At 47.4% G+C, this 26,044-nt stretch overlaps 2 protein-coding genes across 5 annotated transcripts in view; one reads left to right on the forward strand and one right to left on the reverse strand.

Annotated features, from left to right (window-relative positions):
* Window positions 1-18,945, forward strand: part of LRIG1 (leucine rich repeats and immunoglobulin like domains 1) — a 120,020-nt gene extending 101,075 nt beyond the window's left edge. The window contains exons 12-19 of the mRNA XM_082638312.1: window positions 2,545-2,708; window positions 11,731-12,051; window positions 13,463-13,744; window positions 14,379-14,798; window positions 15,336-15,461; window positions 16,073-16,222; window positions 16,835-17,116; window positions 17,216-18,945. Of these exons, the coding sequence (XP_082494438.1) occupies window positions 2,545-2,708; window positions 11,731-12,051; window positions 13,463-13,744; window positions 14,379-14,798; window positions 15,336-15,461; window positions 16,073-16,222; window positions 16,835-17,116; window positions 17,216-17,475 (2,005 nt within the window). The 3' untranslated portion in view covers window positions 17,476-18,945. The remainder of the gene's footprint in view (window positions 1-2,544; window positions 2,709-11,730; window positions 12,052-13,462; window positions 13,745-14,378; window positions 14,799-15,335; window positions 15,462-16,072; window positions 16,223-16,834; window positions 17,117-17,215) is intronic.
* An 84-nt stretch (window positions 18,946-19,029) lies between these two features.
* SLC25A26 (solute carrier family 25 member 26) overlaps window positions 19,030-26,044 on the reverse strand; it is a 144,804-nt gene continuing 137,789 nt past the window's right edge. For 2 of the 4 annotated variants that reach the window (XM_082638316.1, XM_082638313.1), the window contains 3 exons: window positions 25,500-25,564; window positions 24,383-24,456; window positions 19,030-20,199 (listed from right to left, as the gene is read on the reverse strand). In XM_082638316.1, the coding sequence (XP_082494442.1) occupies window positions 20,082-20,199; window positions 24,383-24,456; window positions 25,500-25,564 (257 nt within the window). In that variant the 3' untranslated portion in view covers window positions 19,030-20,081. The remainder of the gene's footprint in view (window positions 20,200-24,382; window positions 24,457-25,499; window positions 25,565-26,044) is intronic. The other 2 variants (XR_014295501.1, XM_082638315.1) reach the window with 2 other exon arrangements.

A 26,044-nucleotide genomic window follows, 5' to 3' on the forward strand; every position in this document is an offset into this window, starting at 1 on the left:
GAGAAGATTTTCCTTTGGGCCTCCTAAAGACTCAGGTTTCCTGAGACAGTTTTCTAGTTGGGACTAACTGGGCCCTTCCAGGTGCTTGGATCCCCTCCCCCGCAAATGCATCTGTGTGGTTCTGGAGGCTCAGCCTTGGCCCCCTGCCTAGGCTTCCCATCAGTCGCTGCATGTACCCAGCTGGGGCTGGCCGTGGGCCCAGTCCTCTGATGGGAGAAACGGTTAATCCCACTTGGTCATTTTCTTCCCCCATTGGATCAAGGCAGGTTGTGCTGTGCACTTAGTCATCCTCTGGGTAAATTTCCACAAGCGATGATTAGAAACACATTTGGTGTTGGAATCATGAAAATGTGCGATATAAGCCAGCGGAGTGCCGGGATGGCTGCAGGCGGGGGCCCGGGATGGCCGTGCCTGTTGGCTGCGGGGAGCTGCAGAGCCTTCGGGTCACCAGCGATCCCCCGTCTGGCCTACGCTTGGTCTCGGAGGTGATGTGTGCATGTGGAGGGGAGGTCGGTGTCCCACCGGGCGCCTCCATTTCTCTCCCTCCTTCCCGTTCATCCTAACTCATTCTTTAGGACAGCCTTCTGTCCACCCCGAGTACCTGCCGTCTTCTGAGGCCTGGACCCCTCGGTGTGAGGAGGGTTTCATGCAGAGGAGGCAGGAAATTCTCTAGGCAGCTCGGCCAGCAAATGCCCTGAACGCATGACGTGAGGCTTAACCCTTTCCAAACACATTTCTGATCAAGGATAAACGTCAGATTTGTTCTCTCCAGTTTGTTCCTGTGGTTCAAATGAAATATGTCCCTGTCCCTGACATAAGGGCCTAAAGTCTCCCCGAGCTGGCCAGTGTCCTCCCCTAGACTTCCGTGTGTAGTGCCCAGGCCTTCCTGCGGAAAGGGGCAGGCACATCAGATGTCCCTTGATGGGAAGCCGTCGGTGCTTCTGACAGGGGGAGAGGCCCTTTCCACTCTTCGCCTGGGCTCGTGAGTTCTCCTGTGCCTGGCGGCAGCCTTCCCAACCACCACACACAGCCTGCCCTGGGAAGCTCTCCAGAGGCTGGTGTGATTCAGCCATTTCTTCGCGCTCGGCTGTGAGGGCCCGTCCGCCACCTACAGTAACTCCTCAACAGAGCCTCTCTCCACGTATCGCTGAGCACAGCCCTACCACCCATCAAATACAAAACCTAGGGCTGATTGTAAGGTCTAAAATACGGGCAGCACCCCAGTTATAATGGCTTTGAGCTCAATTATTTCAGTCTAGAATGAGCACTTCCCAGACTTATTTGGTTAAAATGCCCAGCTCATTTGGGAACAGTGAGGAACAGGAGCAAAGAGCAGATTCTCTGTGATTTCGTCTGCCTTGGGTTCTCTGCCTTCAGGTTCAGTCTGCCTTGCTGTGTACTAGTTTGATGGTTTCCCTGCTCATTAGAAGGTCAGAGTGAAATAAAGAACGAGAAAGGGGCCTGAGGAATGTGGTGGGGGTGGGGGAGGAGGCCACTGCTCTACCACTGGCTCATGTGACATTTTTGGGATTTCTGAGCATCCCGCTACCCCTTTTTTGTCACCACGTACCAGGGACAGTTTATTCCAGGGAGGCGCATGTAATAAGTCCTGTGTCCATCCTCGTGCCGGGCTAACCTCCGCTCTTGAGCTCACAGCCCGAGGTCTTCCAGGAACACGGCAGCTCAGCCCCTCAGCTGACTTATCTTCGAGTGACTCCTCAGGAAGGAATGTCCGCTGAGATGGCGATTCCGATTTCTGTTGAAAAAGCTGATCCTCAGTTGCTGAGAAATGAAAAAGAAAATATTCTCTGTTTTGGTTGGAGCCTCACAAAACCCAAGTTGTGCGTTCTCATGCTCCCTGGGCAGTGGCAATTAACTCACAGGCACTATTTAGGGAGCGGAGCTGAATCCTGCCGGCCTCCTGAATAGCGCTGGTGTGGAGATAAATACACAAACAAGAGGGGAGCACGCCCGCGAGGCTGACATTTGGATGCAAGAAAACATGCAGCTCTGCCAAATAAAAAGCAGCCATATAGAAAAAGGAGCCCTTCTTGGGGCTTGTTTCGGACTTTAGATCGGAGTCTCAGATTAAGCTTGGACACTCCAAGTGGCTTATCAGGGGGGTGGGAAAAAGCAGAGAGGAGGCTGTGCTACTCCTGTCTGTGGGATGGTCACAGGCCAGGAGACGGCATCCCTGGGGTCACATGAGCGCAGTGGCTGTCGTGGAACACGTGTGAACTCCAGGTGGCTGCTACTTGAAGGGTGGCCCTTAGACCAGCGGAGTCAGCATCACCTGGCGGCCTGTTAGCGATGCAGAATCTATAACCCACTGAGCCAGAAGCTGCATTTTCTCACAGTCTCCAGGTAGACTGTACTTAACGCTCTAGGTCGCAGGAGAGGAACCGTAAGAGCGAGCATGTCCCATTCAAGCTTGCTGACTTTCACGGCAGAAGCTGATCGGAGGCGATGGGTCATTCCGGGCACAGAGGCAAGTACCCCTTCTTTGCGGTCACACTTCACACGACCCTTTTGTCTTGCATTCAGCCACATCAGCAGCGACAGCTTCCTGTGCGACTGCCAGCTGAAGTGGCTGCCCCCGTGGCTGCTGGGCAGGATGCTGCAGGGCTTCGTGACAGCCACCTGTGCCCACCCAGAGTCACTGAAGGGCCAGAGCATCTTCGCCGTGCCGCCAGAGGGTTTCGTGTGTGGTAAGCCTGTCTCTGTGATTGTTTTTTTCACAAAGGGTCAGGAGGCCAGGAGGCTTCACTGTGGGAGTGATTCCTGTGATCAGAGTCAACCCTAGCCCATGGTTAGCCATCAGCTGCTGGATACAATTTATTTCCCACTGAAACCACACGTGTTTACGGTGCCGTGGCCTCATTATGTGGTTCTTGGAGTGCATGCGTTTAATCAGGAGCGAGCAGGAGCTGCTTCAGTTACACGGCAAATAATCAGTTACAGGAAGATGGCTGTGTTGTTTCAAGACAGGGCTGGTGCCCGGATTTAGCTGTGAATTTACTCAGCATAGGAGGCTGGGGTTTTCCTGTGTGTTTCTTTCCAACCCCAAGAATGAAAGGTTAAATACAGGAAGAATGAGCCTCAGGAGAACAGTTGCTGCAGTAAAAATAATTCCTTCACGTTGACTTGCACTCTTGCTGTGTCTCCAAAGCACTGGAAACGGCACTGGTAGCCTTCAATTCTTTTTTCCTCCTGACGGTTGGCATGTAGGTCTTGCCATCTTTTGGACCAGGGGTGGTCGGGATCCAAGTTTGGCTGCAGAGAGCACAGAAGATGGTGAGCATCTGAACACAGAGACACACACACACATACACTCACACGTGCGTGCACACAGGCACCACACACCACACTCAAAGAGACAGGATGCAGCCTCGTGGTCAGAAAGACGTGTTCAAAGAACGACATGAAGTTTGAGTTGCTGCTGGTTTCTGCTCTAAGCAGGAGCGAGGGCGGCATTCCCGGGCCTGACTGGACCCGCTGGGCAGCTGTGCATCCTGCTGCCTTCCATCCCTCTGGTCTGCCTTGAGCCTTGGGTGTGATATTCCCAACCAGGGGCTCCCGTAGGGTCTGGGGACCCCAGTGGTCCACTTCTCTGTCCTACGTTTTGGGCACAGCAGTAGCCAGTGTGCCTGCTGACATCAAGATACAGGTGACCTCCTTCTGCACGCCCACTCACTAGCACCTCCATCACTTCTGAGAGCAGGCTTGCTTTCCTTTCTCCTGACCCAGTCCAGCAGGAAGCCTTAAGGACACGATCATCATGGTAGCAGCCCTGCCACATCAGCTGTCTTTACTGTCATTCTCATGGGCACTGTGCACATGGCCCCCCCATTGCCTAGGATGGAATAGCTGTGCCATCCGTTGGTCCCTGGCCATTCTTGTTGTCACAGAGCTCCCTGAAATTGCACTTTCTGCCCCTCCGTCCTGTCTCCTGCCACAGGGCATAATCTCTCCCTTTGGATATGAGCCACGGCAGGACTTGGGACACGCTGCCCCCAGCCTCCGGCCTGTGGCCCTGGCATATTCTGAGACGCAGCAGTTTTGACACATTTCTCAGAGCCACCTCCACATTTTCACTCAGGCTCCAACCCAAACAATCATCAAGTACTAATGGGAATCATGAAAACACTTGGCAGGAGATCAAAGTTGCAAGCTCTGTGGGAATCTCCCACTCCTTTATTATAAAATGGAAGTATAACCCCTTCACGCCCACTAGGCTAGCTAGAATCAAAAAGTCAGATATCAACAAGTGTTGGTGAGGAAGCCTCCTACGCTTTGGGGAGGGGAATACAACATGGCATAGCTGCTTTGGAAAACGGTTTGGAAGTGGCTCAAACAGCTAAACGTAGAGTTACGGTATCAGCCGCCAGTTCCACTCCTAGGTAAATACCCAAGAGAAACAAAATGTATGTCCACGTCAAAACTTGTACATGAATGTTCACAGCAGCATTACTCATACTGGCCAAAAAGTGGAAATGACCCATCGGTTGATGAATGGGTAAATAAAATGTGGTACAGGCATACAATTTTCAGAACTACTATTAGGCCATAAAAAGGACTCAGTCTTACAATATAGATGAACTTTGAAATGTAAGGGTAAGTGAACGAAGTCAAGTCACAAAAGACTGTATGTTATATATGATTCCATTCTCATAAAATGTCCAAAATAGGAAAACCTGTAAAGGTAGGAAGTAGATAAGTGGTTCCTTAGGGCTGGGGAGGGGTGGAGGGAGGGAGATGATAGCTAAGGATACAGAGGTTCTTTCTGAGGTGATGAAAAATGTTCTTAAAGTTGACTGTGATGATGGTTACACATATTTGTGAATATACGAAAAACCGTGAAAAGTGTCCACTTTAAATAGGTGAATGGTATTGTAAGGAAATTATATTTAAACAAAGCTAATTTTTAAAAGAGAAGTATAATTTACATATAAAGTTCACCCCTCTAAAGTGTACAGGTCAGTGGTTTTTAGAATATGGAACAGTTGTGTAACCCTCACTACTATCTAATTTTACAACATTTTCATCACCCAGTAAAGAAACCACAAAACCATTAGCAGTCACTCTGTCTCCTCCCCTGGCAGCCACTCCTCTACATTAGGTCTCTATGATTTACCTATTCTGGATGTTTCATATAAACGGAATCCTACAATACATAGTCTTTTGTGACTAGCCTTTTTCACTTGGTATAATTTTTTTATCATGTATTTTTAGTACTTCATTACTTTTTTAAGTGGCTGAATAAAGATTCCATTGTATGGGTATACATTTATTTAGCCATTCAGCAGGTGGTTTCCACTTCCTGGTTATTATAAATAATGCTGCTGTGAACATTGCCATACAAGTTTTTGTGTGAAATCTCTTGGGTTATATACTAGGAATGGAATTGCTGGGTCATATGGTAACTCCATGCTAAACTTTTTAAGGAGCTGCCAAACTGTTTTCCAAAGTGGCTGCACCATTTCGTATGCCCCTCAACAATGTATGAGGAGTCTGATGTCTCCCCATCCTTGTCAACAATTGGTACTGCCTTTTAAATTTTACCTATGCTAGTGGATGTGAAGTGGAATCTCACTGGGGTTTTGATTTGCATTTCCCTAATGCCTAATGATGTTGAGTATGTTTTCACATGCTTAGTGGCCTTATATGTATATCTGCCATGGAAAAATGGCTACTCAAATCTTCTGCCCATGTTTTAATTGGTCATTTGTCTTTTCATTGTTGAGTTACAAGAGTTCTTTATATATTATGGATACTAGATCCTCAGCAGATATAAGGTTTGCCAATTTTTTCTACCAATCTTTGGCTGTTTTTTTTCTTTTTTCATTTTCTTGACATTTGAAGCACAAAGGTTTTAAATTCTGATTAAGTCCAATTTTTTTTTCTTTTTATTCTGTCATTTGTACTTTTGATATCATATCTAAGAAACTATTGCCAGAGACAAGGTCACAAATATTTACACCTATGTTTTCTTCTAAGAGTTGTACAATTTTATTAGCTCATACATAGTCCTCCGATTTTGGTCTTCTATTGAAGACTCTTCTGACTATTATAGTTCCCTCCCATGTCCCCATAAATTTGGGGGTCAGCTTGTCATTTATGCAATAAAGACAACTGGGATTTTGAAATAGGGATTGCATTGAACCTCTTGATTAATTTGGGGAGTATTGCCATCATAATATTAAGTCTTCCCAATCTGTGAACATGTGATGTCTTTCCATCTTTTTGTAGCTCTTTTTCACTTTCTTTCAATGAAATTTTATAGCTTCCATTATATGGGTCTCACATTTCTTTTGCTAAATTTATTCCTGTTGGTGTTTTTTCTTTATGGTGCTACTTAAATGGAGTTCTTAATTTCATTTAAAAATTTTCATTGCTAGTGTATAGAGATGGGATTGAATGTTATGTTGATTTTGTATCCTGTAACTATGTTGAAATCATTTATTCTAATTTTTTCAGTGAATTCCTTAGGATTTTTTTTTTATATATGATCATAATGTCATTTGCAAAAAGGTAGTTTTTTTCCTTTCCAATCTGAATGCTTTTTATTTCTTTTTCTTATCTAACTGCCTGGCCAGGTTCTCCAGTACAATGTTGAATAGAAGGGATGAGGGTAGACATCCTTGTCATTTTCCTGATTTTAGGGGAAAAGCATTCAGTCTTTCACCATTAAGTATGATGTTAGCTGTGGGTTTTCAATGGATGACCTTTATTGAGTTGATGAATTTCCCTTCTATTTCTAATTTGAGGGTTTCGTTTTGTTTTTAATAAATTTATTTATTTTTGGCTGCGCTGGGTCTTCGTTGCTGTGTGCGGGCCTTCTCTAGTTGTGGCGAGCAGGGGCTACTCTTTGTTGCAGTGCACGGGCTTCGCATTGCGGTGGCTTCTCTTGTTGCGGAGCACGGGCTCCAGTAGTTGTGGCACACAGGCTCAGTAGTTGTGGCGCACGGCCCTAGTTGCTCCCCAGCATGTGGGATCTTACCAGACCCGGGCTTGCACCTGTGTCCCAGCATTGGCAGGTGGACTCTTAACCACTGCGCCACCAGGGAAGCTCTGTTGAGTGTTTTGTGTTGGATTTTGTGAAATGCTTTTTCTGCATCTGTTGATTCACGTGATTTTTTTCCCTTTATTTTACTGATATGGTGTATTACATTTTTGGATGTTAAAACAACTTTGCATTCCTGGGATAAATGCAACTTGGTCATGGTATAACATCTTTTTATATGTTATGGGATTTGGTTTGTTAGTTTTTTTTTGTTTTTTTTAATTTATATTTTTATTTTTGGCTGCATTGGGTTTTCTTGTTGCACGGGCTTTCTCTAGTTGTGGCGAGTGGGGGCTACTCCTTATTGCGGTGCCTCCTCTGTTGTGGAGCATGGGCTGTGGGTGTGTGGGCTTCAGTAGTTGTGTCACTTGAGCTCAGTAGTTGTGGTGCGCAGACTCGGTAGTTGCTGGTGCATGGGCTTAGTTGCTGCGCAGCATGTGGGATCTTCCCGGACCAGGGCTCAAACCCGTATCCCCTGCATTGGCAGGCAGATTCATAACCACTGTGCCACCAGGGAAGCCCTGGTTTGTTAGTATGTTTGTTGAGATTTTTTTTCTTATAATTTATTAACAAATAAGTATTTATTTTTATTTTTTAGCTTACAGAAGGTCTTTTTTTATTCAAGTCAGCATGAGTTGGTACTTCATTGTAGTTTTGATTTGCATTTCTCTTTAATAATTAGCGATGTTGAGCATCTTTTCATGTGCCTGGTGGCCATCTGTATGTCTTCTTTGGAGAAATGTCTGTTTAGGTCTTCTGCCCATTTTTTGATTGAGTTGTTTTTTTGATATTGAGCTGTATGAGCTGTTTGTATATTTCGGAAGTTAAGCCCTTTGGGTTGCGTCATTTTGGATTTGGATACTTTTTCTTTTTATTGTCTGATTGCTGTGGCTAGGATTTCCAACAGTATGTTGAATAGAAGTGGTAAGAGTGGGCGTCCTTGTCTTATTCCAGGTTTTAATGGGAAGGCTTTCAGCTTTTTACTGTTGAGTATTATATACTCCGTGGTGGGTTTGTCATAAATAGCTTTTATTATGTTGACATGTGTTCCCTCTGTACCCACTTTGGTAAGATTTCTTATCATGAATGGATGTTGAATTTTATCAGATGCTTTTTCTGCATCTATCGAGATGATCATGTGATTTTTGTCTTTTCTTTTGTTGATGTGATATATCACATGGATTGATTAGCATATGTTGAAGCATCCTTGTGACCTTGGGATGAATCCAACTTGGTCGTGGTGTATGATCTTTTTTATGTGTTGTTGCATTCAGTTTGCTAATATTTTGTTGAGGATTTTTGCATTGCTGTTCATCAAAGATTTGGCCTGTAATTTTCCTTGTTTGGTAGTGTCTTTGTCTGATTTTGGTATAAGGGTGATGGTGGCTTCATAGAATGTCTTTGGGAGTGTTCCCTCCTCTTCAGTCTTTCAGAAGAGTTTGAGAAGGATCAGTATAAGTTCTTCTTTGTATGTTTGGTAGAATTTGCCTGTGAAGCCATCCTAGTCCTGGACTTTTGCTTGTAGAGAGGTTTTTTTTTGTTTTTTTATAGATTCTACTTCACTCCTAGTGATCCATCTGGTCAAATTTGTTTCTTCTTGATTCCGTTTTGGTGGGCTGTATGTTTCTAGAAACTTGTCCATTTATTCTAGGCTGTCGAATTTGTTGGCATATACAAATGCCAAATTCATATATGAATTTGTTCATAGTATTACTTACGGTTTTCTGTATTTCTGTGGTATGGGTTGTTATTTCTCCTTTATCATTTCTTATTTTGTTTATTTGGGTCCTCTCTCTTTTCTTGGTGAGCCTGGCCAGAGGTTTGTCAATTTTGTTTACCCTTTCAAAGAACCAGCTCTTGGTTTTACTGACTGTAGAGAATTCTTGCATGTTTACTCATAAAGGTCTATAGTTTTCTGTTTTTTCTGGTTTTGTTATCAGGTAATACTTACTTTACAGAATGGAATTAGGAAATGTTCACCCCTCATCTATTTTTTTTTCTTTTTTGGAAAAATTTATGAAGGATTACTGATAATTCTTTAGATGTTTGGTAAATTTCACCGGCCATTTGGCTCTGGACTTCTCTTTGTGGGAAGTTTTAAAATTGTCTACTTGTTATATCTATGCAGATTTTCTTTTTCTTCTTGAGTCAGCTTTCAGTTTGTGTCTTTTTCAGAATTTGTGCATTTCAGACAGGTTATCTAATTTGTTGGTGTACAGTTACTCATAGTATTCCCCTGTATTCTTGTTTGTTGCTGTAAGGTTGGTAGTATTGTCCTTTCTTTGATTAGTATTTGAGTCTTCTCTCCTTTCTCTCCTCCTTTCCCTACCCTACTGTAACTACATATTATTCAATTTTGTTGATATTTTCAAAGAAGCAGAAGAGAGTTCCTCAAAGAAGAGGAAGAGAGTCACAAACTAAAGTCCTTACGTATTTACCTATGTAGTTCCTTTAATGGTGTTTTTTTCTTTGTTTATGTGGAGTTACTGACATGTCTTTTCATTTCAGCCTGAAGGATTCCCTTTAGTATTTCTTGTAGGGCAGGTCTGATAGCAGTAAATTCTCTCTGGTTTTTTGTTTTTAAATCTGAGAATGTTGTAGTTTCTCCTTCATTTTTGAAGGATCATTTTGCTGGATACAGAATTTAGTTAACAGTCTCTGTTTCAGTACTTTGAACATGTCTTCCTACTGCCTTCTCACCTCCATGGTTTCTGATGAGACATCAGCTGTTAATGTTATTGAAGATCCCTTGCATGTGAAGAGTTGCTGTGCTCTTGCTGTTTTCAAGATTCTTTGTCTTTGCACAGTTTGACTATGAAGCTTCTAGGTGTGGATCTTTGACTTTATTCCATTTGGTGTTCACTGAGCTTCTCGGATGTGTAGATGTAGATTTTTCATCCAACTTGGGAAGCTTGGGGCCATGATTTCTTCAGATAGTCTTTCTGTTCCTTTTTCTTTCTCCTCCTTCTTGGACTCCCATTATTTGTATGTTGTTATGCTTGATGGTATCCCACAGGTCTCTGTGGCTCTGCTCACCTTCTTCATTCTTTTTTCTTTCTCAGACTGGATAACCTCAGTTGACCTGTCCTAATTTCCCTGACTCTTCTGCCAGCTCAGTTCAGCTGTTGAGCTCCTTTCGTGAATTTCAGTTATTGTACTTTTAAACTCCAAATGTATACTGGGTTCATTTTTACAATTTCTAGCTCTTTCTTGATATTCTTTATTTGGTGGGAAAGGATTTACTTACTTCCGTCTAGACGTGGTTTCTTTTAGTTCTGTGTACATATTTATAAAGTCAATTTAAAGTCTTTTTTTAGTAGGTACAAGATCTGGACTTCCTCAAGGACAGTTTCTATTGACTGCTTTGTGTTTTTTTTCTATTTTTCCTTTGTTGATAAATGAGTGTTTTAAATAGTGTAGCAACTCTGGAAATCAGATCTTCCCTGTGTCTTCCCCTGGGGTTTGTTGTTCTGTTTATTGTTACAGTTTACTTGTTTAGTGACTTTCCTGGACAAATGTTGTAAAATCTGTTCTGTGCAGCCACTTTAGTTCCTCTGTGGTTGGCTTAGTGGTTAGCTAATGATTGGACAGTGTCCTTAAATTACTTCAGGCCTCCTGTCCTTTGCCCAGCATCTCTGCTGTGTGTTGGGGGTGTGCCATCACTTCCTGTTTGCACTGATCCTCGATGAGGGTCACAGGGAAGAAATTTGGACCCTCTGAGGTCTTTCCTGGGCATACACATAGCGCTGCACATGCAGGTGGCCTTCTCCGTCCTCGGGAACATGTTGCCCTTTTCAGAGCCTGCTGATGACATTTCATTCACCCAATTTCCTTTGCAGTTTCCTGGCCAGTGGTTCCAACTGATACTTCGGCCTCAGCACTGACTGCTGATTATTTTTACCACATGCCCCCGGGATAGGGCTTCCCTTTATCAGGTCAAATAAACGCAAGCCCTGAAGATGCAGCTTTTGTGGGCATGCCCAGCTCACCCTGCCCCCCCTCATTGGTTGCTAGGCTTGCTGAGTCTTAATGCTACTGTAGAGCTGGAGAGAGAGGGATGGGACTTCGGGTAGGTTATAATGCCATAAAGCTCACTTTTCTTCCTGAGATTCAGGTGTTTTCTTGAGTTAACACTTCATGGGTTGTTCTAGCCTTTAGCTAGTTTCTAAGATTCCGAAGAAGTTGACTGTGATCATTTTTTGCTTATATTTTCACTGCTTTAATAGGAGGTGCAGATTTTCAGAAGTCTTTATTCTGACGTTCTGGAAGTACTTCATCCCCTACTCCCTTTGGAGTAAAGTCTGTGGGTGAGGCCCTTGCCTCACAGAGTCATGGTTGACTCTGTGAGTCTTGTGTGACAGTGAGTAAAGCCGTGTATGTAGTCTTCTCATAGAAACTGCGGATTGCTTTGATAACTGAGTACCGGTGGATGTGTTTGAATTGAGGAGCGTGACATACAGGGATCACATTCATGGATCTGTAATTGGATACGGTCAGGCAGCCACGGTGCAAGTCCCTGACGGTGTTTGGTGGCACTGAGGGTGCACAGGGACCCCGAAAGGACTGGTCCCTGCTCGGGTCTGACTCAGTTTCTCCTTCGCGTGAACAGCAGCTGGTCCCTGTGTCCAGAAGTCTGAGTGACTCACAGTTGGCTCTTCTCACCCCAGATGACGTACCCAAGCCACAGATTATCACCCAGCCAGAGACGACCACAGCCGTGGTGGGCAAGGACGTCCGCTTCACTTGCTCGGCCGCCAGCAGCAGCAGTTCCCCGATGACGTTCGCCTGGAAGAAGGACAACGAGGTGCTGGCCAATGCCGACATGGAGAACTTTGCCCACGTCCGCGCTCAGGACGGGGAGGTGATGGAGTACACCACCATCCTGCACCTGCGCCGCGTCACCTTCGGGCACGAGGGCCGCTACCAGTGTGTCATCACCAACCACTTCGGCTCCACCTACTCGCACAAGGCTAGGCTCACTGTGAATGGTATGCAGGTGCCATCTTTCCATTGGGTGTAAGATTTCTGCAGAGCCACACTCGTGACTGTTCTGTCACCTGTGTGGAAATGATTGAGACGGGAGACACACCAGCTTCACCGGGACATTATCGTATCGTACTGTTGCCTGGCTTGGGCCCAGAACAAGTGTTGTAGATTGTAGGGTTATTCTCAGTGCATTCTTCGTTTTGGGTGATTTTTTTTTTTTAATCCAGTTATTATGTCAAGTGACAGTATAGCCCCAAACCTTGCATTTTTTTCCCCCATTTATTCTCCTCCTTAATCCAGGATGTCTGGTATCCAGATTGCAAGCATACCCTGATGCTGGGGAAGCTTGCCCTTTGAGGAGATGGCACAGCCTTGGGGCCAGCCTGGGCGGGGCCAAGTCCGACAGTGGTAGGGCAGCTGGCCTGACAGCAGAATGGTCTGTGGGTGTTTGAGAAGGATTTTTACTCAGCAGCCAGCTTTAGAGCCTGTTGAGATGGCTCCTTCAGGGCTGTTTGTGGTAGTGAGTTTAGGGTAGGAGAGAGAGAGAAATAGCTTGAGCAGTTAACCCCTTGCCCCAGTAATCTAACAAGATTTTCTTGATTATTACAGTTAAAAAGTGCCAGAACTGCCCTGGTCTCTCAGCCCTTACAGACCCCCCCAAAAAATCCCCCACTTTTTTACCACACATTGACTGGCTGTCTTGGCTTATTCTGAAGGAGTCCTCATTGTTTCTCAAAAGCTCAGGGAACTGTTAAGAGTCCCCACCAAAGCAATCTTGATGGGTACAGTAGTGATGCCCGACATTTGGCTGGATGCTTAGCACTGTGTCAGGGAATATTTGGGATAAGTAGGCTGGTGGAATGCTTTGTGCTCATGTGTATACAGGAATATGGGTCCAGTACCACTGCTCCTAAATGAGTTTTCTTCAAGAGGGAAGAGCCATCCCCCTGCTTTCCCCAGGGTGAAGGCATGTCACCTTCTCTCTGTCCTAGCGTCTTGCAGGAGCAGATATTCTTGTTTCCTAGGCTCTCTCTGGGTAATTAAGGCAGGCAAGTATCAGGCCCTGGCATTTATGGGATATCCCTGTACAGACTGATCACGACATGACAGACAGTAGGGAAATGTTTCAGGAAAGCCTTACATTTGAGGGGGTGAGAGCCGGCCTCGGGCGTGACACAAGAGAGACTGATGGAACTGCTCCCCCCGCCCCTCCCCCTCCTGGTAGAAGCCGGGCAGCCCTTGGAAACCTCAGCTCCTGATCTACAGGGGGCAGTAGTGGTTCTGGGCAGGTGCTGGCATGAAGCCTGGTGAGCTCATTGGCAGTGGTGGGGAAGGTCAGTTGGACAGAAGATCCTCCTGGCCTTTGCCTTCCAGCTTTCTAAAACCTCGACCCCGTGTGCTTCTGTTCTGCAGTGTTGCCGTCGTTCACCAAAATGCCCCACGACATCGCCATCCGGACTGGCACCATGGCCCGCCTGGAATGTGCTGCCAGTGGCCACCCTAACCCCCAGATTGCCTGGCAGAAGGACGGAGGCACAGATTTCCCTGCTGCTCGTGAGCGACGCATGCACGTCATGCCAGACGACGATGTGTTTTTCATCACTGATGTGAAGATAGATGACATGGGGGTTTACAGCTGCACTGCCCAGAACTCGGCTGGCTCCATTTCAGCGAACGCCACCCTGACAGTCCTAGGTTCGACTATAGATACACTGAGAGAGAAGAGTGTGTGAGGGGGGTGGGGGGTGGGGGTGGGGGGTGTGTGTGTGTGTGCGCGCGCGCACGCATCTGTGTATGTGTGAGAGGGAGAGATTTTCTTACTTAGCCTAGGTACCTAGAGGCAAGGTTCTCTCAAACTGTTCTGTGAAGCCTAGAGTAGGTGAGTGTGGTAGGCTGTTTCTTTGTTTAAAATTTTAGGCTTCTAAGATTTTCTTAAACAAGTGGTTCCATCTCTTTAAAAAAATAAGATAGCCAGTGAATTAGGAGAGTCTTTACAGGGCTTAGGTATAAGACACTCTACCTATAGAACTGCCCTCTAATCGGGCAGGATGGATTTGGTCTGGGTCAAGGATAAACTTGGGCCTGTCACAGGGCAGTCTGGGAACCATAGGGGCTTCTGTGGCTGGAGGTTAGTTCATCCCCAGAAGAGTAATGATTTAGTCGTTCTGGTAGAAAATCTTCTGAAAAGCTTGAAGCTTGCCACTCTGTTAAAAGATCTTAGATGGCATTTCACTGATGTCTTGGATTTTCCTTGGTCCAGGAGACAAGGCAGAGGTATAGCAGCCGAGGCCCACAGAATAACCGTAAGACCTCCACTGACTTCTTGCAGAAACCCCGTCCTTGGCAGTGCCCTTGGAGGACCGCGTGGCATCTGTGGGAGAAACGGTGGCTCTCCAGTGCAAAGCAACTGGAAGCCCTCCACCCCGCATCACCTGGCTCAAGGGGGACCGGCCCCTGATCCTCACAGAACGGCACCACTTCACCCCCGGCAACCAGCTGCTGGTCGTTCAGAACGTGGTGGTGGAAGATGCGGGCCGGTACACCTGCGAGATGTCCAATGCCCTGGGCACCGAGCGTGCTCACAGCCAGCTGAGCGTCCTGCCCACTCCGGGCTGCAGGAAGGACGGCACCACTGTGGGCATCTTCACCATTGCCGTGGTGTGCAGTATCGTGCTGACGTCCCTGGTCTGGGTGTGCATCATCTATCAGACCAGGAAGAAGAGTGAGGAGTACAGTGTCACTAACACAGGTTAGCTGCTGTGGCGGCGGTGACTCACAGGGAAGGGGAAAAGCAGGGACATTTGTGAAGGAGGCCAGAGGCTTCTTTGAGAATCTCAGTATATTCAGAACTGCTCTAGAACCTTTGGGAATGTGGAGTCACTCGGGACAGCTGAGGCTTTGGTCTCGATGACACCATTCTATCGTCTCAGGAATTGCACATTATAATGGGAATACTGTCAAATACGCTAGGAACTCTGCAGTTTTCTGAGGCGTCCTTGGCACTTGCTTTGCTGCCACGTGGTAGACTGTTGCTGCAGTGACCTCACGGGTCCCTTCTTCTCTTAGTTCTGTCTCCTTTCCCATCGCTGTGCTTTCTTTTGCGGACTCAAACACCTCTCACACCTGGATGTAAAGTCAGGCTGAGCAGGTCCTGGGAGGGCTTCTGCAGTGCACAGACTCCACAGGGTGTCCCTTGACAGCGGCTGCTGGGGTCTCCCGTGTCTGCCTTTGTTGTCACCTCGAAGGATTGGGACGCCTGGTGTTTGACTGTCCTGTCTCCTTGCAGATGAAACCATTGTGCCACCAGATGTTCCGAGCTACCTCTCTTCTCAGGGGACCCTTTCTGACCGACAGGAAACCATGGTCAGGACTGAGGGTGGCCACCAGGCCAATGGGCACATCGAGAGCAACGGTAAGGCCTCAGCCCTCGGTGCAGCTGCAACCCCCAGGGCTGCTGCCAGCTCTGGCCTGGGGCAGCTGCCTGGTATCACATCAAGCATATGTGGTGACCTGGCAGGCTGGATGACTCAAGCCCTCTCTTGGGTTTTCTTGGACTTGACCTGTGCAAGTTCTGCAAGGTTTTAAAATTCCCGTTCCCCAGGAAGTCACTGTATTGGGATAGGGTGGGAAAGGGTAGGACTGCCTGAAATAAGAGCAGCAAAGGACGTGCCAGGTACTGAAACCAAGCCACTCGTTGTGCAGGGGAAGTGGCCAGGTCTGTTGTTCCAGTCTCTCAGTACAAAGTGCCCACAAGAGTAGGGGAGGCTGAGCAGCCCTTGTTAGGGGCAAGTTTATCCTTGCCAAGAACTCACCATCATGGCTCTGAATGCTGGAAAGCCTGCCTGCTGGGAAGGCAGTATTCGAAAAGGTTCCTTGCTGGACTTCTTGGTTAGCCCAATAACCCAGCAGTGGAAAGAACACTTAGAATGAAAAATGTCCCTGTTCTGGTAGCCTTGCCCGTTCTCACGGCTTCCTGTGAAGTGCTAAGCCTGGAGTTTCTAACCGTGTGGGAGTCTGTTGCAGGTGTTTGTCCGAGCGATGCAGGCCTCTTTCCAGAGGTGGAAGCTCATGGCATTACGTGCAGGCAGCCCAGGCTCTGCGTCGGGTACACGAAGGAGCAGTGGAAAGCGGTGGAGAAGGCCGATGGCATACCTGGTCCACAGAAGATGATGGGTATGAGATGCTTTTGTCAGGAAAAGTATTCTGCTCTTGAAATCAAAATTTGGGTTGACCTGCTCATTAAGTGGGGGGAGACATAATTGATGTCAGACTGTGTTAGAATCTGGCATTCAATATATAAACAGAAAGCTCTGGTGTGGCTCTTTTTAAATTCCAGAATAGGATGTCTCTTAAAACTATGGTGTGATAAGCCTGAGCATGAGTTTTCTAGATTTGTAAGTGACTGAAATAAAGGGTTAAGGCCCAACCAGAGTACCTTTTCACCAGGGCCGCTGTGAGGCTAAATTTCTAATTGTTCAGAAGACTTCTGACACTGTATGGTGCGTGCTCAGGCAAATGGGATTTTTTTTGTTCCCTGAGATCAGAGTGTATGACTTCATGCTCTGATTAAGAAATTAAGCTGAAACGTTTCAACGTGGAAGGGCTCTGTTCTTCATTAACGGCTTGGTATTTGCCCAAGTCCTTTTTCTGTGAACAGACTTGGCAGGGGGGGTCGATCAAAGCAGGGCTCGGGCCTTACGGCCGCAGAGCTGAACAGCCTGTCCTCTGCGTGGGACGGAGACTTGCGTGGCTATGGGGCTCATCCGTCTCCGGCTCTGTCCGCAGAGCACGGCGGCCCGGCGGTGTGCGGCGACTGCAGCAGCGACGCACACAGTTACTCCGAGGAGCAGGTCTTCTGTCCTCAGCCTGTGCCCAGAGACAGTGCACAGCCAGGAACCCTGAGCAGCCTGGAGCCCAGCCCAAGTGACCGCCCACGCTCTCCACAGCAGCGGAGCAGCGGGGCTGCTGACGGGTCCCGCAGCCGCTGCAGGGGGTCCCTCTACCCTAGTAACCATGACAGAATGCTGGCAGCCTTGAAGAAGCCAGCGGCGCCTCTAGATGGGAAAGGTAACGTGGCACTGTCTTCCGAGGCGGCAGCAGAGGGCGGGGAGCGCGGACTCGGCCGGGCCGGAGGGGGGCTGACGTGGCATGGCCTCTTCCTTCTAGGGGTCTCCTCTTGGACGATAGCACGGTTGTGTGAGCTGGACCCCTTAGACCTGCAGCCTTCGTGTGCGTTAACTCCGGGCAAGCCTGAGCTCACAGAAGCTGCCTCGGGCTTTCCTGATGTGCCCAGCGAAGGCCAGCACTTGCTTCTTTCCAATGGACACCTCCCCCAAGCCTGTGACTCCAGTTCTGAGTCCACACCGGCAACGGGACAGCCGCCCGGCAGACGGAGCGCGCCGCTGCTGTTTGCACCCAAAAGCTAGGCTTTGTCTACCTCGGCTCTTGTGGCATCCATGTCTACAGGAAGGAGAGGTGGGTGAGGGAGCCTGGCGGCTTCAAGCATCACTGATTTGTACATAGTTTTCACCTCCGTGTGGAGCGTCAGCAGTCTGAAGGACTTGCAGCTGAAGCACAGAAATGCAAGAGGGTATTGTGTACAAAAGGCAGAAAAGTATTTGATACCCTTGTACATAAGAGTTTGCAGAGATGGCATATATATTATATATATCTTTTACAGAGGCTATTTTAATCTTTAGTGCATGGTTAACAGAAAAAAAATTGTACAATTTTGACAATATTATTTTTCATACCAGGTTGCTGTTTAATTTTGGAGGGGGGATAGTTCTGGTGCCTTAATGCATGGATGGAGCTCCTAGGAGCTACAAACCACATTTGTTCACAGGAGTTTTTGGTGGGAGGGAGGGAAGTGAAGGTCCTTGGCTTGGTATTGCACTTGCGAGGGCAGACCCCCCCCTCGTGTGCTTTACCCTTAGAGACTCTGTTGGCATTGGAAGTACCTTCATGTCAGTATTGCTCGTGTGGATGGCCTTGCAGCGACCTCCCCGTAGAGCCCAGAGGGGCAGATGTCATGTTCCTCTGCAGTGATGGACTTCTCGTAGGTTTAAGTTCCTTCTCTAACAAACAAGTGGAATGGAAGAGAGGTTGTTAATCCACCACAAGCAATTGGTTCAAACAATTAAGCACTGCCTTTCTTCTTCCTTCTGTGAAAGGCGAATGTGGTCTTGTCCGTATCCTTTGATGGTCACTTGAGGCTTTTTAATAAGACAGACAGAGGCTGCTGGTGTTGGTACCTGTGGATTTTTCAATAGCCATGTTTTAGTTCTGCCGATATAATTAATATTACATCGGCCTTGGGGGAGGAAAAACCGAGTCCCTCCTTTTCAGGGCTAGCAAGTCTTTACTGACAGTGCAGAGCAGGCCTGTCCATTTCCTTCCCTCGCACAGATGGACCCGGGCTTGGACTCTAAGTGATTAGCCCTTGACCTGGGTTCTGGGTATATTTGCACTTTTTTGAGACCTGTTGCTAACCATCTTGTGAGTGCCAATGTGTATTTCAGGAAAAATTACATTGAAACAAGGTCCTTAAAAATCTCAGAAAGCAGAGTTCCTTTGGCCAAAAAGCTGAAGGGAGGTACTGACAGAATGGTTACTTACCTACGTTAAATTTCACTGTCAGATGTCATCACTGTTCCACAAGGTAAGCACAGTTAGAATTTTGTTCTCAACAGTTACCTGATTCTCACTTCCACAAAATATGTGAATTTGCTGCTTCTGAGAGGCAATGTGAAAGAGGAAGTATTACTTACTTTTATGTACAAAGTTATTTATTTATAGAAATTTTGGTACAATGTACATTGAAAAGCAACATGTAAAATATTGAAGTGTCTAACAAATGGCATTGAAGTGTCTTTAATAAAGGTTCATTTATAAAATGTTAAGTGTGTGGCGGGGTTATTTTTCTACCTCCATTAACCAGCATTGCTGCATCCTGTTTAATTAATTCCAGAGATTGCCTTTGTAAGGGAGTCATCCTGCCTGAAGTAAGTACCTCCCCCCTCCACACACCCCCACCCCCGAAAAGGGAAAAACATTTTTAGTCAAAGCAGAATGGTATATATATCTACCCATTGCTCCAGGGAAAACATGACACCACTAGATTCCTGAGATTGCTTTCTGAGTTTTTCTGACACCTGGAGCTTATTAGTAGTCGAGCTCCAAAATGGTGACCTTCCCACTTCATCTCTTTGATTTCTAATGTTGAGCTTAAAACTCCAAGCAACAAACCTTAGTGATTAGTTAGGAATGATGAACCCACCCCGTTTCCAAAGTCGGCCCCGGCCCTTTGCTTTGGGTCTGAAGTGGAGAGGAGCCCAGTCAGTGACGGCCCTCCTGCCGCGAAGCCCGCTGGGCCCACCTAGTCATTGGGCTGCGACTGGTTTCTCTCTCACACACCACATGGGCCGCTGGACACTTCTCTGGAAAAGAATACAATTGTTTTTATAGGTGAAATGTGAGGGTAATTAAGACCAGCAGCCTGGTTACCCAGCAAGGATACTGGCTGAGCACCTGTATGTAGTTCGTTCTTTTTACACCAGGCTGTAAGCCGATGCAGTCGGAGTTCACCCAGGGGAGAGAAGCCTCCCACACCCCCAGCTTTCTTCCCGAGTCTCCTTTACTTACTCTAGCCATTCTTTTAAAATCATAACCATCTCTGCCTTTGGCTGATTCCACTGTCAGGTGGCAGGAAATGAAAGATCAGATACAGATCAAACGAAGGCTCTGAAAGGGCCTGGACTCAGCGTTGCCACACTTGTTTATTAAGAGGCTCTGAGAAAATTGTTCAAAGTACCGCTGGGGACATCATTTTCTCTCTGAACTCTGGGAACCAGGCCGATGACGTCATCCTGGCCAGCCTGCAGCACGGAAGATGCGTTCTCCATGTCGTAATCTGAGCAGAACTGGACTTGAGCGCCGCATTTTGTTGTTTAGATGGCCAAACAGCTGCTCACCGGAGGGGAAACAGTTCTCACAGCAGGACCCTTTCTTGAAAGCAGGGGCCGTCTGTGATTCATGGACTCTCTCTGCCAAGTTCCAACAGAAAGCTGCGAGTCTGGTCATAAGCACCAAGAAAGATGAAACCTCCCAGACTGATGGCTGCCATTCGAGGGAAGACACCTGCAAATAATCTGGGGGGCGGCGGGGGGGGGAGAAGGGAGGAGGAAAGATTTTTTAATTTTCTGTGTGTAAAAAAGGTTAAATTCCAACACCCACAGCTTGCTCCACTCAACACACCACGCTCATTAAACCCCACACAGCACTTAGAATGTGTCTGTCTTTCCTTTCAGAATGGCACTAAATTACATTCCCAAGTAGACTTGTTGAAGCTGGAGCCCAGCTGCTTATTGGCTAAGGCGGCTGAATACAAACAGCTTACTTGCGAGCACCCACAGTTAAGTCCAGCAATTAGTCAAGACACGGTAACTCTGTCCCCACGACAGTTCTGTTAAGACTGTCACACCATTTTTGCTTTCAAGAGATGATGAAATCGACTTTTTTTTATAGAGAAGTCAAAGGGCTGAATCCCAGGGAAGGCTGGAGGGCACCAACCCCCCACCCTCTCCCCGGAAGCCTGAGGCGGGCCCTGGCTGTTGGGGAAGATTTCCCAACGACTCTGCCGCTCCTCCCAGGGACTCACTCCGTCCCATTTTGTCCTTAGGGACCCACAAAGGTGATGTGGCGCAGGGAGTCGAATCTCCACGGATTCCCCCGTTTCCCCTCTAAGAAAGGCGAGTGGGTTCCAGCTGGGAGGGGAGCAGCACCTCATTACAGGTTCCATCCCCAAGCACTACAGAGAGCCAGTTACCATCAAAGTTGCAACTTTGGAAGAAGCAAAGAAATGGAAAGTAAAAGAACAATGTTACTGGGGACTAAAGTGGGTGGTCATTCTTTAAAACCCTCCCAGAGCGAGGCACAGGTATTTGTTCAAAGATAGTCATTGTGGTGGTGCTGATAAGAGAAAAACTGCAAAGAATCTGCTCCCTGGTTACAGAGATGCTGCTACAGCTGTGCCGCTGAATAAGGCCGTCCATAGGGACCAACACGGAACGTATACAAAATAGGTTCTAAAAGAAGTCAAGTCCCAAAGCTGTATGTATAATGTGACTGCATGTTGGACAAACACAGCCGAGATGCATCCTCAACTTTCTCTGGGGAGCAAGGGGTATAGGAGACTTCCCTTGCCTGTGTTTCTGTAGCAGTTGAACCTTTTTTACCAAGAGTATTACTTGTGTAAGCAGAGAACAAAATTACAAAATCAGAACTAGTGGGTTGACCACTAAAAAGACTTAGGGTCGGATCCAGGGACGAAAGCTGAAAATGTGGAGGTTATGCCAGCAGTAGCCTGTGTAGCCTTGAAAGTCTGGGGAACCTCCATGCTCAGCTAAAGGGAGGCATGGCAAAAAAGGGACAGGAAGGAACCCCCGTGGCCTAGTTCACAGCCGCCCGGCCACCTCCTTTCTGTGTGATGGCCGGGAGAGGCCAGCCTGACTGCCCGGTGTGTAGCCCTCAGCACTTCTGAGGAAAACGGACTCAAGAGTGGTTCTAGCGGGCCCACGGTTTAGTTAGCTAACTGAGGATTTAAATCGTCAAGTAAAATACTACACGAAATGAGAACCTCCTTCTCTTGTCTACGTGAAAATTCTATAGAAGACCAAAATACACTTGGAAGGAAAAAAGTCGTTCAGCCCAGCATCATGCAAATTGTTTTTGCATGAGGTGGCCCCTAAATTACTGCTTTGAGGCCACTGTGTCCTTCTGGCCCGGAAAAGAGATTCATCTCCCTGCCCCCATCCTACAAAGAGAAGTGCTGGAAGTGGGGGTCAGCAGGGGCTGAGCTGTGGAAACCACGCTGGCCACAGAACTCTCCCTCCCTGCCTTGTTTCTACAGCCAGTGTCTCCTTCCTCTCCCCGCTGCTAATGAGCTCAGCCACTCCACGCGAGGAGCAGATGGAAGCAGTTGATGGCTTCACTAGATGACAACTGTCTGTTAACATCGTTAGAGTAATTTGTACAGTGAGGGCCCCAACCAAACGCAGACGCGAAGACTGGAACAGAGCAGGGCTGCATCGGGGACGAGATGACAAACGTCAGGCGCTCAGCAGAGGGCCGGGCACCACTTGGAGTGACACGGGGCAGCAGCGGTGAGGACATAAAGGGCACAGGAGAGAAAAAAAAGGCCAGGTGATGAGCCAAAGAAAGGGAGGAAGGAGCAACGCTGGATAAACAGGCTTCCCACCTGCTTTCAGGCTGTTGGGCTCGGTGAGCGTGCGGTATTTTTATTTCAGAGAAACCAGGTTGCCTGAGGGCACATCTTCCAAATCGGTGCCAGAACGTGGTCCCTCCCCGTGTGAACCAACACGGAGAGACCCAAGTGTCACCACTTTAATTTACGCCGAGAGCTCAGCACCAGCCCGTTGCAGGTGGGGAGGTGGCTTGAATCCTCTGTTAAACCCGGCAGGGGTGTTTCCGGGCCACCAGGAACCCACAGGGGCTCTGCACAGAAAACCGACAGAGAAGGCGGCTGGGGAAGCCTAGGACCACTGCTCGGAAGAGCTGCGCACGTTCGCGGGAGGTTTTGTTTGTTTGCTTCTCGTTACAGTTCTCTGGTCCAATTACTTGTTGTCTTTTATCACATTAACAAGAAGCTAATGAACACTGTCATTAGCTGCCTGAAATACTCTGCTAAGGACCACACTGGGCATACTAATGAGAGCCCAAGACTTTAGAAGCTTCTGGAAGATCGGCAAAAATCCAGGTTACCTTTTCAGGGCTGACAGCGGGGACAGGAATAGGCCCTCAGCATGTTGATGACACCCTTCCTCTGCCTGTAATTCTGGCACTGCCTGGTTAGATAACACCCAGTAACACCAACACTGGGACAGGGAAGGTTTAGTTTCAATCATCTACTCAAGGAAATTCCTTGTCCACAAGTTTTTGGGGCCACGGTCCTGCCGACTATGCCATCCCCGAGTATCACCACTTTTTTGAGAAAGGCAGACAGGCTGCGGCTCCACACAGACTCCACAGGGCTAAAGTCAAGGGCTAGCTGTGACCAATAGTTGCCACAGACTCTAATAAGAACTATATCGAAACAAGTAAGAGTGAAATTTAGCAGTCTGACTCTATGACCTAAAACAGCTACTGCATGCAGTACCTCTGTGTGGCCCAGTCACTATTTGAAGCCCTAAGAACCTTTTCCCTGCTACTTCAGAGCTCCTTTTTTCTTTTTTCCTCACACCATTTCACTGTGCAAGGAGGATCCTGTGTCAAAATCAAAGTGCCTCAGCTATGAGCAACCAGATTCCTACTTATTTATAATCTATTAGCCATAAATCACTGACTCAGGACATACAAGCTACCACCCTGCCCTCCAAGGCTCAGTTACTCCTTTCTGGTAAACCCAGCCCCTGTCTCCAAATCCCCTGTCCTTCAGGCAAGCAGCAGCCATTGAGAGCTGGCACATTTATCGAAGCCATCCAACGTAATTACCTGTTTTGAATAGAGGATGGGGCTTGTTAACTCCTGCAAAATACCCTTGCCTGCAGCCTGACCAACCTGCCCCATGTTCCCCAGACTGTCAACGAGCTGCAATAAAACCTGCCAAATGGACACAAAACTAGAGTCAAATAAACGATCGACACAGCACCGGGACGAGGAGCTGGCACCGCCGTGGCTATGCTGTTTCACACCTGCCCTGTCACTGGGCTCCCTCCAACCTTCCCCTCCAGGAGGCTGCTGCTTTGCTCTCTCAGCAAAATCCCTGGTAGATGATTCCAGAGAGAATCGTGATTTCATCTACCTGTTACAGATCCCAACCTTTAGACAGGTTTACAAGTTGTAAAAGCAATGCTGAAATAGCACTTTGAAGAGACCTTTGCGGGTGATGCAGAGCAGTGAGCTGCAAGGGAGGTGTCAGGCACTATGCTATGTAAAAAGTGAGAACTATTAAGAGTTAAAAGTGCCCCAAACCACAAATGCTTTCTTCTAACAATGCTTTCCTCGTCACTTGCGTCCTGCCTTACACAACTGGACGCCGGCTTTCTCAGTGCTGCAATCCAGAACCTGGCAGAGGCCACAGAGGTGGATGCCATCTAACACTGAGATGGGGATCACCCACTACGACACTGCGTCAACCCACCTGTGCAATATCATCTCACGTAAGCAACATCAGACGTAACGTTTTGTACAATAAAAGTAAATGATACCCCAACCAGGGCAAGCAAAAGGAAGGGTGGGTGTTCTCCCAATGCTGGGCTAAAGGAGAAGGAGGGTGGACGGCGACGGCGGCGGGGCCTCCCTTCCCAGCCTTACCCCGACAGCCCCCGAGTCCGCCAGACACCATGCAGGGCAGAGAGGACGTTCCCACTTGCAGGGCTGGAGCCGGCCTGGGTGGAAAGACAAAAGAGAAGCCATCGCCTCACGGAACTCCCCAACCAACTTACAGCGGGCTCTAGATACCCTCAGATGCACGGCTCCCTACCACCATCCTGTAGGACACAGTTCCAGATAGACTGGGGGGTCTCCCAGGAATCAGGACCTCTGGATCTCACTAGACGAGAAGCCCTCACACTTGAGCCCACAAGCAAGCACTGAGTTGGCCCATTTCCCACCAGAAGTAGCTTGTCTAGGTTCCTTCTCTCACTATGAGCCTATGAGCAGAGCTTAACCCAGATAATTCACATACTACTATTGAACAGGAAAGATACTGAAAGCAGTATTAACTCATCTGAGGATGGGGAATAATCAGTATGAGTGGTAATGATTATGAAACTTATCTAAGTGGCTAATGAACACACTTAATCAAGAATGCTGTGTTCAATTTAAAACAGGCTTTGCCCTATCAAGCTACATACTACGATTCTGCCCTTATCTGTTCCACGTTTCCACAAGGGTATGACTTTTTAGTTTTTATTGTTTTGGTCCAGGTATATGTATGCCTTTCCCTGAAGTCTCGGTCCAGCATTTTTAAAAACAATTTTACTTAATGACCTTTTTTAACAATTCTGAAAAATGTCCTAATTCTTCTGGTGAAGGCTTAATAAGCCTTCACTCTTACAGGTTCAGAGGCTCATACTTGCTGCATGGCATGAAGCAGGCCAACACTCTGAGCCTCGGGTCTGTCACCAATAAAAACAGAGATTCTGTGAAAAATCATATCACCAGGCAGAGGCCCTACCAGCCCTCCCTGTTCACATAATACAGGTGAAAATGACTGCAAAAAGGTAAAAGGCTACCCAGACATCAGTCACAGCGATTCCTGTGGATATTGCTTTCTCCAAAGGCAGTTTCGTTAGTGGTTCAACAGGCAGCAAAAGGCTGCTAACTATAGGCGTCACGCCACTTTTGTTCACTTTATATACATGTAAGCCCCAAGTGCTAATAGATACAAGCATCTGTTGTGTCTACATTACATTATTTTACCACTTACCTTTGCCAACATGATTCTGGTTTTTGCCACGTCCAGAGGCGTGGTGACTGCAGCTGCAAATCCACCTGTGCATATAAAAATACCCAACACATAAGTGAGGTCCTGTTTACTGCATTACACGGTATTTTCTCATTTTTATTTTGTAATTAATTCCTCATAACTCTGCCAGAAATACTTCTTTGTCGTTACATCCACCTGATTGATTCAAGAATAGGAAGCACACATGCAAAATCTTTACCCACACACTCCCCTGCTTTGTAGTGATGTCTGACTGCATATAGAAGAGGTGACGGGATGTTTTATACCTGCAAGTAAAAAAACAAGGCCCCACAATGTAGCTTGCTCTTTTGCGAAGCAGCAGACAAACCTGTGTGTGTACATGGGGGTGTGTCATGGTCAGACCCCGACTCGGAGAGGCATGCTGTGCCCCATGAGTCTCAGGGGGGTCCATGCCTTCCATGGGCCCATCTTCTCTAATCTGACTCCAAAATGCTGCTGTGGTTTCTGCTCTGAGGCAAAACTGGCAAAAAGACACAGGTATCAGT

Source organism: Mesoplodon mirus, assembly GCF_964341445.2.
Source record: "Mesoplodon mirus genome assembly, chromosome: 12".
NCBI classification, from domain to species: Eukaryota; Metazoa; Chordata; class Mammalia; order Artiodactyla; family Ziphiidae; genus Mesoplodon; species Mesoplodon mirus.